We start from the raw sequence: 12,176 nt of genomic DNA, 5'->3' as shown, positions 1-12,176 counted from the left end.
GACAGGCAGGGAGCTGGGATCAGGGAAAAGGCTGGGAAGGGACAGCAGGAGAGCAGCTCCAAACACTCCGTGGTGGTAAAATGTCACCAAACCCCAGCGTGGCTCGTTTACAAAGTCAGAAAATCATGGAATGGTTTGGATTGGAAGGAAACTTAAGGATCATCCCATTCCACCTGATCCATGTTCAGGGACACCTTCCACTGTCCCAGGTGGATCCAGCCTGGCCTTGGACACTCCAGGCATCCAGGGGCAGCCACAGCAAATCTGGGAATTCCAGCCCAGGCAGGAATTCCTTCCCCACATCCCAGCCCAATCTCCCCTTTCCCAGTGAAGCCATTCCCTGTGTCCTGTCCCTCCAGCCCTTGTCCCCAGTCCCTCTCCAGCTCTCCTGGAGCCCCTGCAGGGACTCTGAGCATTCCCTGGCATTTTTCCTTCTCCAGGGGAACATTCCCAGAGCAGAGGGGCTCCAGAATCCTGGAATGGTTTGGGTTGGAAGGGACCTTAAATCCCATCCAGCCCCACCAGCGACAGGGTCCTCCGAGCCCCAATGTCCATCTCCCAGGGGTCAACACTTCCAAGGATCCCCTCCGAGGGCTCTCCATCCATCCATCCATCCATCCATCCATCCATCCATCCATCCATCCATCCATCCATCCATCCATCCCCCCATCCCCTCCGATCTCCATCCCCCCGATCTCCATCCACATCCGCTGCCTCCCATCCCGCCGGGAATTGCTGGGGGCCGGGCTCAGCCCGTGACCCGTTCTCCCGCTGGTTTATCTGTGTCCTTATCAGCCCGCTGTGCCTCTCTCTCCCAGGATATCCCGGGTGGAAGTCTCGGGCTTCCACCCTCACCTACCGGGGCCCCGATTGTGCCGCTCTCAATGGAGCCCGGAGCGCTGGAAATGCAAAGTGCCTCCGGAGCGGGGCCCTGCGCAACCCGATCCTCCCAAATGCACTAATTAGAGCTAAAAGAGGAGCTTTTACCCCGCTGCTTTCCTCCCCTCCCGGATTAATTGAGACAAAGCTGGGCTCTCTCCGAGGTGGTGTTTGTTGACAGGGGTGGGGACAGTGCTGAGCTCTCCTTTCCCTTCCTTTCACTCCTGATCCTGGGACCGGCTTCCAAACCCTCCCCATCCCAAGGCTCTGCTGGGGGAGATAAAACTGGGGAGCTGCATCCCAAATACTGCAGCATTTTCTGTCCTGTAAGCAACTTAATTAATTAATAATGGTTAATAGCTAATATCTCAGTGCTTGCACCTTCAGTGGTGTCTGGAAATTCCAGCAGCTCCCAGATTTCCCAAATCCACCTCTGTGGGTTTGTTAATGGTGCTCATGTTAATGGTTATCTCAAAGCTGTGCTTGGAGAAATCAAACTGGGAATCTGCACAGCCCATCCAGAATCCTGCAGGATTTTGTGTCCTGTATCTTAATTAATTATTAATAGTTAATATCTCGGTGCTTGCACCTTCAGTGGTGTCTGCACATCCCAAGAGCTCCCAGATTTTCCAGATCCACCTTTGTGGGTTTGTTAATGGTTATCCCAAAGCTCTGTTTGATGAAATAAAAATGGGAATCTGCACAGCCCATCTCAAATCCTGCTGGATTTTGTGTCCTACAAGCAATTTAATTAATTAATACTATTTAATATCTCAGTGCTTGCACCTTCATGTGGTGTCTGGAAATTCCAGCAGCTCCCAGATTTCCCAGATCCACCTTTGTGGGTTTGTTAATGGTGCTCCCAGTTATCCCAAAGCTCTGTTTGGAGAAACAAAAAAAAAGGGGATCTGCACAGCCCATCTCAAATCCTGCAGGATTTTATGTCCTGTAAGCAAATTAATTAATGAACAATATTTAATATCTCTCAGTGCTTGCACCTTCAGTGGTGTCTGGAAATTCCAGCAGCTCCCAGATTTCCCAAATCCACCTCTGTGGGTTTGTTAATGGTGCTCATGTTAATGGTTATCTCAAAGCTGTGCTTGGAGAAATCAAACTGGGAATCTGCACAGCCCATCCAGAATCCTGCAGGATTTTGTGTCATGTATCTTAATTAATTATTAATAGTTAATATCTCGGTGCTTGCACCTTCAGTGGTGTCTACAGATCCCAAGAGCTCACAGATTTTCCAGATCCACCTTTGTGGGATTGTTAATGGTTATCCCAAAGCTCTGCTTGTTGAAATAAAAATGGGAATCTGCACAGCCCATCTCAAATCCTGCTGGATTTTATGTCCTACAAGCAATTTAATTAATTAATACTATTTAATATCCCAGTGCTTGCACCTTCATGTGGTGTCTGGAAATTCCAGCAGCTCCCAGATTTCCCAGATCCACCTTTGTGGGTTTGTTAATGGTGCTCCCAGTTATCCCAAAGCTCTGTTTGGAGAAACAAAAACAAAGGGAATCTGCACAGCCCAACCTGAATCCTGCAGGATTTTGTGTCATGTATCTTAATTAATTAATAGTAGTTGTTATCTCAGTGCTTGCACCTTCACATGGTGTCTGCAGATCCCAAGAGCTCTCAGATTTTCCAGATCCACCTCTGTGTGTTTGTTAATGGTTATCCCAAAGCTCTGCTTGGAGAAATCAAACTTGGGAATCTGCACAGCCCATCTCAAATCCTGCTGGATTTTGTGTCCTGCAAGCAATTTAATTAATTAATAGTATTTAATATCTCAGTGCTTGCACCTTGAGTAGTGTCTGGAAATTCCAGCAGCTCCCAGATTTCCCAGATCCACCTCTGGGTTTGCTGTGGGGTCAGGGCTCCAGCTGTGATCCCTTTCCATCCTGATCCATTGGTTTATCCATCCAGCTCCTTCCCAGCCCTCCCAAGGCACCCCAAGGTTTTCCTGCATGGAATGTGCGCTGCTTCCAGAACATTCCATGGGCCCCAGCAGGTCCCAGGGGATGGGAGGTGGCCCCAGAGGTGCTGGGATTGGAAAGCTCTAAATTCCCAGTGTGTGGAAGAGCTTTCCCAAGGTCCAGGTCGACTTCCAGCACCTCTAATGTGCCTCTGGAACCGGGGAGAGCTCCCAGCTCTCCTGGGGAAAGGCTTGGAAACCTCCTGGAGCTGTTTGGAGCTCCAGGGGAGGATAATTATCCCCAAATCCACGACAGCAGGACCTGGGTGACTCCAAACTCAGCTTCCCGTTGGCACAGTCGCTCCCTGGTTCTCCTGGAGGAGCAGCTGCCAACCTGCTCCAGCTAAAAAAACCTGGAAAAACCAAAGAAATGCTGATGTTGATGGCTGGAAGTGCTCCAGGCTCTGGGCACGGTAACCCCAGAAAATTCCCCTTTGGGATAAAGCTGTTATCCTGCATTCCCAATCCAAGCCTGGTTTTGGGAACATTTCAGATTCCCCGTGGCTCTTTCCAGGAGATGGAATCCTGGAAAACCTTGGATGTTTGTTTGTGAGTCTGGAGAAGTTTGGGATGTGCTCAGTTGGCTCCAGACCCTCGGGATGATCCAGTGCCAGCTCCCCAGGATGACCAGCTCCATGTCCCTGTCACTTCAACACTTCCTTTAGATCCCCAAAGCCAAAAACTGGGATTATGGGATGCATCCAAAGCCCTCAGCCCCTGCCAGATCTGATTTACCCATTAAATCTTTTACAAATTGGGATAATTGGGAAGAGCTGAGCCCCAGCAGGTTGGATTTTGGGAGGTTGTGCCTTCAGGAGCTGCAGGAATGTTGATCCTGGTGGGATTTTTTTCCCTTCCCAGCACCCTTGGAGCATTTCCCGAGCCCTGTTCCCCCAAAAATACGGATCTGGGAATGCAGGAGTGCATGAACCCCCTCCCAGCTTTGCACGTGGGGTCACGTCCCACCTCCTGCTCTGCTGGGCTCCTGGATTTATGGAGACCTCCTGGACATGCTGTGCTCCTTCCAAACAGCTGCATTCCTTCCTGGAATGGAAATTATTTCGTGTTATATTTAATATAAATTATATATATTTATATAATTTATATTTTTTTAATTCATTCGGAAAAATGGGGTAGCAAATGATGCCCCTGCCCACAGCAGGGATTTCAGGGATTTAAGATCCCTTCCAACCCAAACATTCTGTGATTCCCTGGAATATTTTATCAAATTTAAATTTACAACTCCAGACCTTCCCAGCCTCCCCTAAAGCTACATTTGTGTATGCGAGTTTTAAGTAAAAAATCCTTAATTTTGTGGATTCCGTGCTGATTTTAAACTTCCCCCTCAAATTCCATCACCACTGCAGAAGGTGACAAGGGGATGGAGAAATCCCTGTTTGGAAGAGGGAGGATTTAGGATTTAGCATTTGGGAGTTAGGGACAGACCCCAAAGTGGCGTTGATTGGGATTGGAGGTGTTTAAAGCCTGGAAAATTCCCCAAAAATTGGTGTAGAGCCTGGAAATTCCACGTGATTCTCTCTGAGTGCTAGACATTCCCAATCCCTGTTCCATAATCTGGTTGTGCTACAAAAAAAACCTTTTATCCAATTCTGGAAAAAAAGAATGGGAATTAGGGAGAGACCAAAATGGTGTGGATTGGGATTGGAGGTGTTTTAAAGCAAAAATTCCAGGAAAATTAAAAAAAAATAATTGGTGTAGAGGCTTGAAATTCCCTGTGATCCTCTCAGAGTGCTGGACATTCCCAATCCCCGTTCCATAACCTGTTTGTGCTAAAAAAAAATGTTTTTACCACATTCTGGAAAAAAAAAACGGGAAACTGGTGAGAGACCAAAATGGCATTGGTTGGGATTGGAGGGTTTAAAGCAAAAATGCCTGAAAAATTAAAAAAAAAATTGGTGTCACAGGCTTGAAATTCCACATGCTCCTCTCAGATCCCTGGGCATTCCCATCCCTGATCCATAACCTGTTTGTGCTCCAAAAAAAAACCATTTTTGCCCAATTCTGGAAAAAAAAACGGGAACTGGGGGAGAGACCAAAATGGCATGGATTGGGATTGGAGGGGTTTACAGCCTGAAAAGTGCCTGGAAAATTCCCTAAAATTGGTTTAGAGGCTGAAAATTCCATGTCCTCCTCTCAGACCCCTGGGCATTTCCCAATCCCTGTTCCATAACCTGGTTGTGCTACAAAAACAACATTTTCACCCAATTCCAGAACTGGGGAGATCCCAGAATGGCATTGATTGGGATTGGAGGCATTTAAAGCAAAAACTTCCCAAAATTGGAGTAGAGGCTGGAAATTCCATGTGCTTCTCTCAGAGTGCTGGACATTCCCAATCCCTGTTCCATAACCTGTTGTGCTCCAAAAACAACATTTTCACCCCAATTCCAGAAAAAGAGCGGGAACTGGGGGATGTCCCAAAATGGCGTTGATTTGGATTGGAGAGGTTTAAACCCTGAAAATTCCCCAAAAAAAATTGGTGTAGAGGCTGGAAATTCCATCTCCTCCTTTCTGAGCACTGGGCATTCCCAATCCATATTCCATAACCTGTTGTGCTCCAAAAAAAAAGTTTTACCCCATTGTGGAAAAAAGAACAGAAATTGGGAGAGACCAAAATGGCGTGGATTGGGATTGAGGGGTTTAAAGCTGAAAAGTGCCTGGAAAAATTCCCTAAAAATTGATGTAGAGGCTGGAAATTCCATGTCCTCCTCTCAGACCCCTGGCATTCCCAATCCCTGTTCCATAACCTGGTTGTGCTACAAAAACAACATTTTCACCCAATTCCAGAACTGGGGAGATCCCAAAATGGCGTTGATTGGGATTGGAGGCGTTTAAAGCAAAAATTCCCCAAAAATTGGAGTAGAGGCTGGAAATTCATGTGCTTCTCTCAGAGTGCTGGACATTCCCAATCCCTATTCCATAACCTGGTTGTGCTCCAAAAACAACATTTTCACACAATTCCAGAAAAAAGAGCGGGAACTGGGAAGACCCCAAAATGGTGGTTGGGATTGGAGGAGTTTAAACCCTGAAAATTCCCCCAAAAAATTGGTGTAGAAGCTGGAAATTCCATGTCCTCCTCTCTGAGCACTGGGTATTCCTAATCCCTGTTCCATAACCTGTTTGTGCTCAAAAAAAAAAAAGTCTTTACCCAGTTCTGGAAAAAAAGAATGGGAATTGGGGAGAGACCAAAATGGTGTTGGTTGGGACTGGAGCATTTAAACCCTGAAAAGTGCCTGGAAAATTCCCTCAAAATTGGTGTAGAGGCTGGAAATTCCGTGTCCTTCTCTCAGACCATTGGACATTCCCCAATCCCTGTTCCATAACCTGGTTGTGCTACAAAAACAACATTTTCACCCAATTCCAGAACTGGGGAGATCACAGAATGGCGTGGATTGGGATTGGAGGGGTTTAAAGCCTGAAAAGTCCCCAAAAAATTGGTGTAGAGGCTGGAAACTCCACATTCCCCTCTCAGATCACTGGGACATTTCCCAATCCCTGTTCCATAACCTGGTTGTGCTCCAATAAAAAAACTTTTTTGCCCAGTTCCAGAAAAAAAAAACGGGAACTGGGGAGATCCCAAAATGGCATGGTTGGAATTGGAGGCGTTTAAACCCTGAAAAGTGCCCGGAAAAATTCCTAAAAATTGGTGTAGAGGCTGGAAATTCCATGTCCTCCTCTCAGACCATTGGACATTCCCAATCCCTGATCCATCACCTGTTTGTGCTCCGTGCAGGATGCGGGACACCAGCAGGAAGAACAACGTTTTCGCCCAATTCCGGAAAAACGAGCGGGACAAGCAGAAGTTGATCGACACCGTGGCCAAGCAGCTGCGTGGCCTCATCAACAGCCACCACTCCTGAGGGATCAGGATCCCCTTCCCGCAGCCAGGACTTCAGGAATCTCGTTGGCAGAGAAGATTTGTATTTTTTTATTCGCCTGGAACGTCTCCGCGGAGCCTCCCCCCGACGGCAAAACGCTCCCGGTGGGAACAATCCCGGGAAAAGAGGTGGTGGCAGGAGCCTCCTGGATAAACTCCTATTTTCAGGGGTTTGGGAAGTGATGGGAGTTCTTGGAGCCTGGGAGAAGTTCACACCTGGACTGGGGTGGTTTTTTGTTTTTGTCTTTTTTTTTTTGTTGTCAAAGCCAAATTGAAGGGATCATCCTGCCTTCCTTTTGTTAATTTATTCCCTTGGAAAACAGAGGAATCTGGGAAGAGCCGTGGGTTTGGGTTCTCTGGGCAGAGGGTCACCCTGAGTGTGTCCTGTGGTTTGGATTTAGGTAGGAAAAAGGGATTTCCCAGGTTTTTTCCTCCTCTTTTCCCCTGATATCCACGTTGGTCTGCAAATCCCTGGAATTGCCACCCTTTCCCCCATGTCCCATCCCTGAGCTCCACTCCAGGACCTGCCAGGGGCTGTGGGATCATGGAGAAGGGTTTGGAGCAGCCTCCTTGATGAAATTTGGGAAGGATTTGGGAAGGATAATCTGGGAATGTGTCCCTGGGAGCATGGCTGGACACATCCATGGGTGGGGAGCAGGAGGGGATGGATGCTCCACAGAGATGAGGGATCTCACACTGGATCTCCCAGTGTCCAGGAGGGTTTTTCCCTTTTTTTTTGCCGTGCTGATGTCCCATCCTCCCTCCCCTCCTGCAGGAAAACTTCCCTGGATCCCCCTGGTTGGAGTTAGACCAGTGGGAATCTCCTGGAGGCACTGGGAGATTCCCCATGGAGCAGTGCTGCTCCAAAGTGCCTGTGGATAAAATTCCCCCTGTCCCAGAACCCCTCTGCTCAAACCAGGCTGTCACCAATGGGATTTAATCCCAGGATTCCCATTCCAGAGGGGGATTTTCACCCTTCCCATCTAATTCCTCACATTACCCAGCCACATTCCCAAACCTTTTAAGGGAATTCTCATCTCCCTGGTTGGTGCTGCTCCTGTACCCATTCCCAACCCTCTGGATGCTCTAATCCAGAGGTTTTCCCTTCCCTCCTTGCTCCTCAGCAATATTTTGGGGTTGTTTTTCATTTGGGGAAGGTTTGTTTGGCTCAGTCCCAGAATTTAATGGGAACACAGTCAGGAATGAACTCCTGGAGACATTTCCAGCTACAGGGACCAAGGGATTATTTTTTGTTAAAAAGAGGGAAAATTTGTAATTCCTTGGTTTTGGAGAGAGGTTGGAGGTTCCTTGTGAACTCCTCTTGGAAGGATATGGAAGAGGGATGGAGGGAGAAGCAGCAGGTGAAGGAAAGTTGGAGTCAGCGTGGGCAGAAGGGATCAGGGAAATGACCCCGAGGGATGGGAATTCTGGGGGTGGGACGGAGAAGGAGCAGAAACCCCGGGACAAGGGAAAGGATCTTGTGCTGCCATCCTGAAATTCCATTTTCCCCTCCAATATTTCACTCCGTGGAGCATTCCCACAAAAAATCCCCACAGCTCCAGGCAGCTCCCACCCTTCCCAAATCCACAAATCCACAAATCCCCTTCCCGTCTCCCTGAGCTGCAATTCCAGGAGCAGCGACCTGGGATGCGTTTCCTCTCTCCTTCAGGCTCTTTTTAGGAAAAACCAGGATTGGGATGCTCCAAACCACCTCCTGGCACTCGGGATTTGCTGCTGGGAAAGTCAAATCCGGCCAAGGGAGAGGTTCAGGGAGTTCCTGATCTCGGGAGGTCAAGAGCCGGAACCGCAAGTCAGAGCCTGGGATGAAAAATGGGATTTTGGGACTCTGGTCCCAATTAACTTTTTGTTCCCAGAGATGCGGCTCCATCATCCCTTCCAAACAAAATTAATCTTTTAAACAGATTGCCCCAAAAAAAAGAAAAAAAAAAACCTGGAAGACATCCCAAATGGCCTCTCAGTCTCTTCCTAATGATGGGTGTCCTCCGACACGGATGGAATTGCTTAGGAGGGAAAAGTGGCTGCAGGGAATTTAAAAGGGGGGTGGGAAACTGGGGCAGGACCTGAATCCAAGATTTCCAGCTTTCCTAAGATAAATAATTCTGCTCTCACACCTCCCTCCACATCCACTGAACATTCCTTAGCGGATTTTATTCTTTAAGAAAAGAAAATTGGATTATCCCGTAATTTTTCCTGGCTCCAGCAAATACATTCCAGTACCAGTGGGAAAAAATTATATTGAAACTCAAATTCGGCTTCTTTGCTTCCTCAGGAGTATTCAAGCATTCCAGGAGTTGGGAATAATCCTATGAAAGGTATCCAGAGTGGGAATTTGCAACCCTAGGATGTTCCCCCTGAGCCATCAGCAGCTGTGAGGTGGGAAAGGAGGGATTTTCCTGGGATTTTTGGGGTATTCCTGGGGCTGCAGTTCAAGCCAGAAGCTCCCAGTGGTTTTTGCACTTTGTTCCAGATCCAATCCCAGTTCCTGCTGGGATGGTGCTGGTTTGGGGTGGTTTTCTCCTGGACTGGCTGCTTTGGGGAAGGTGGAATTTCAGGCAGGAGCTGTGGGAAGGGTCATGGTGACCCCAAATTCCTTGGGGGAATTCCTTGGGAAGCGAGGCTGGGACACAGCCGGGGGCATTGCTGCTGTCACATCCCTTGGGCTGAAATTTTGGGATCCAATTCCACCCAGAATCCAAATCCCAAGCAGAGATTCCTCACCCTTGGATGCCTCCTGCCTGCCCTGGGCTTTTCCCTGTTCTGGGTTGGGTTTGGTGTTTTTTGAACCTTGGAGGGGTTCAAATCCACACTCCCGTTGGATTTGTGTCCCATTCCTGGGTGCCACAGGATTTTTGGGATCTCCATCCCATTTTTCCTACAGCTCTATGAGGTCTGGAAACCCCCCCAGCACGATTCTGTGTTTATCCCACTGCTGGCAGCTCAAGGGAACACAAATCCCACCAATCCCATCCCAAACGAGTCCGGGGTGATCCCAGCTCTGCTGGAACACTGGGATTGGCTGGGATTCACCCCAAAAATCCCAGGATGGAGCTCAGGGGGGTTTGCTTCACCCCAAAGCTGCTGCTCCAATCTCCAGCCCCTCCCTTGCTGGATTTGGGAAGCTTTTCCCAGAGCTGGGATCCATCCCCACCTGCAGCTTCCCAAAAATCCCACGGGCAGCTCTGGGATCCCGTCCTGTCCAGGCTGCTCCTTTGGCTCATCCCTCAGATTCTGTTTTTCCAGGAAAATCCCCCACTCCCATCCCACATCCCACCCCTCCCTCCCACCGGGGTCGCCTTTTCCCATTGATTTTGGGGTGGAAGGAGCTGATTTTGGGAACTGAGGTGGTGAAAACAGCTTTTTTTGCACAAGTCGTTGCACAATAAGGGGAAAATTTAGCAAATTAGGTTTAACTTTAAAGGGAATTTTGTTGGGTTTTTGTTTTGTTGTTTTTTTTTTTCCTTAAAACTCGCTAGCAGAGCTACTGATTCCAAGAGGAAAAAGAGCTGGAGTGGTTGGAGAAAGGACTGCATGGTTTACAGGTTCAATTCTGTTAGATTAGCATGTTGGACATTTATCCTGGTGTAATTCCAATTAAACAATTACAGCATTTAACTGTTTCATTAACGCCTCGTCTGGCTCTGTGCATCCCTGGGGAAAACCCGACCCCAAATCCCATCCAGGACAAAATTCCACATCTCCCCTGGAGCTGGAAGATCCGGATTATGGGGGATCCAAGGGAAGAAAATCCCTGGATGAGCATTGTGTCCATCATTGCCCAGAGTGGAAGCCAAGTTTTCCCCAAATTTTCGGGGGATTTTAACTGGTTTATTAAAAATTCCCTCCCTGGGAGGGTGGGGAGGGGCTGGTCTGGAATTCCCAGATTTGCTCTGGCTGCCCCGGGATCCCTGGAATGTCCAAGGCCAGGTTGGATCCACCTGGGACTGTGGGAGTGTCCCTGAACATGGATGGGGTGGAATGGGATGATTCTTAAAGTCCCTTCCCACCAAAACCATTCCAGGATTCTGGGAGGGCTGGAATGTTCCCCTGGAGAAGAGAAAATGCCAGGGAATGCTCAGAGTCCCTAAAGGAGAGCTGGAATTGGGGACAAGGGCTGGAGGGACAGGACACAGGGAATGGCTTCACTGGGAAAGGGGAGATTGGGCTGAGATCTGGGCAAGGAATTCCTGCCTGGGAGGGTGGGGAGGGGCTGGGCTGGAATTCCCAGATTTGCTGGGGCTGCCCCTGGATCCCTGGAGTGTCCCAGTCCAGGTTGGATCCTCTTGGTCTCCTGGAAGGTGTCCCTGCCCATGGATGCGATAAGTGCGAGCAGGGAGAGCAGCAGAGCTCGGGCTGGGTTGCGATAAGGAGCGAGATAAGGCAGGGAGGGCTCAGATCCGGGAGGAACCAGCAAGGAGCAGGGTGAGAAATGCGGGATCCGAGCTGGGAAACTGAGGCACGGCCGCGCCGGGAGAGGATGAGGATGCTCCGGCCGGGCAGCACCGGAGTGAGGGGGAAAAACCAGGATGGGCTAAACAAAAAGGTGCATCCCAGGTGGGAACGGGGGAACCCCCCCGACTCCCCGCGTGGCTCCAGCCGCGCTAATTGCATTCCGCGGGGCACTAATTGCATGATCGCATCCAAGGCGGGAGCCCATCCATATCTGCCCGGCGCTGGATGCGATTACCGGGGAGAAACATCGATCACCGCCGCCCCTCCCTGACCCAGCGGGGCCCGGCGCAGGTACCGGCGGCGCCCAAATGGGATTTGGCTCCCGAAAGGTTGAAGGCAGGCGGGGGATGACAAATGACGGCGGTGCCGCGGCTGCCGGGCTCTCATTCATCTCCCGGCGCGCAGGGGATGCGGGCGCCGATCGCTCACTGTCACCGGGACGTGTGAAGTGTTAAAGACCCCCCGGCGGGGCACGGGGCGCTCGTTTGTATTCATTAGCCACCGTCTGTATTCATTAGCCACCGTCTGTATTCATTAGCCACCCGTCTGTATTCATTAGCCACCTTTTTTATTCATTAGCCACCGGCCGCAGATGTCGGCTCCGAGCCGCTCCTCTCTCCCCAGTGAGGATCTCGCTCCTCCTCGCCCCCCGGCACTTGTTGCTGTTTGTGCTCGGTGCTCAGCCCTGGAAAAGCCATTCCCAAGGACCAGGCAGCTCCTGGACACACCCGGGCTCCTCTTTTCCCTCTCCAGGTTCCGTCCGTGCTGCCCAGCACGGGATGCTCCATCCCCATCCCACCCCACCGCTGCTCCCCTGGGAATGTTTGTGCCGAAATCCCTGCCTGGGGGCGGCCTTTGGCTCCTCAAATCCTCGCTCTGACCTTTCCCTGACTCTCCCAAGCCCGGTCCGAGGGTTTTCCAGGGCTGTGGGTGATCTCCGGGCTGCAGGAG

General features: G+C 49.9%; 1 protein-coding gene across 1 annotated transcript in view; it reads left to right on the top strand.

Annotated features, from left to right (window-relative positions):
- The window catches only part of EXOC6B (exocyst complex component 6B), a 287,927-nt gene extending 279,204 nt beyond the window's left edge, over nucleotides 1-8,723 (top strand). Inside the window, 1 exon segment of the mRNA XM_033060798.1 lies at nucleotides 6,612-8,723. Within this exon segment, the coding sequence (XP_032916689.1) occupies nucleotides 6,612-6,738 (127 nt within the window). The 3' untranslated portion in view covers nucleotides 6,739-8,723.
- The last annotated feature ends 3,453 nt before the right edge of the window (nucleotides 8,724-12,176 follow it).

This window comes from Catharus ustulatus, chromosome 5, assembly GCF_009819885.2.
Source record: "Catharus ustulatus isolate bCatUst1 chromosome 5, bCatUst1.pri.v2, whole genome shotgun sequence".
Lineage (NCBI taxonomy): Eukaryota > Metazoa > Chordata > Aves > Passeriformes > Turdidae > Catharus > Catharus ustulatus.
This window is presented reverse-complemented; position numbering and strand designations above follow the sequence as displayed.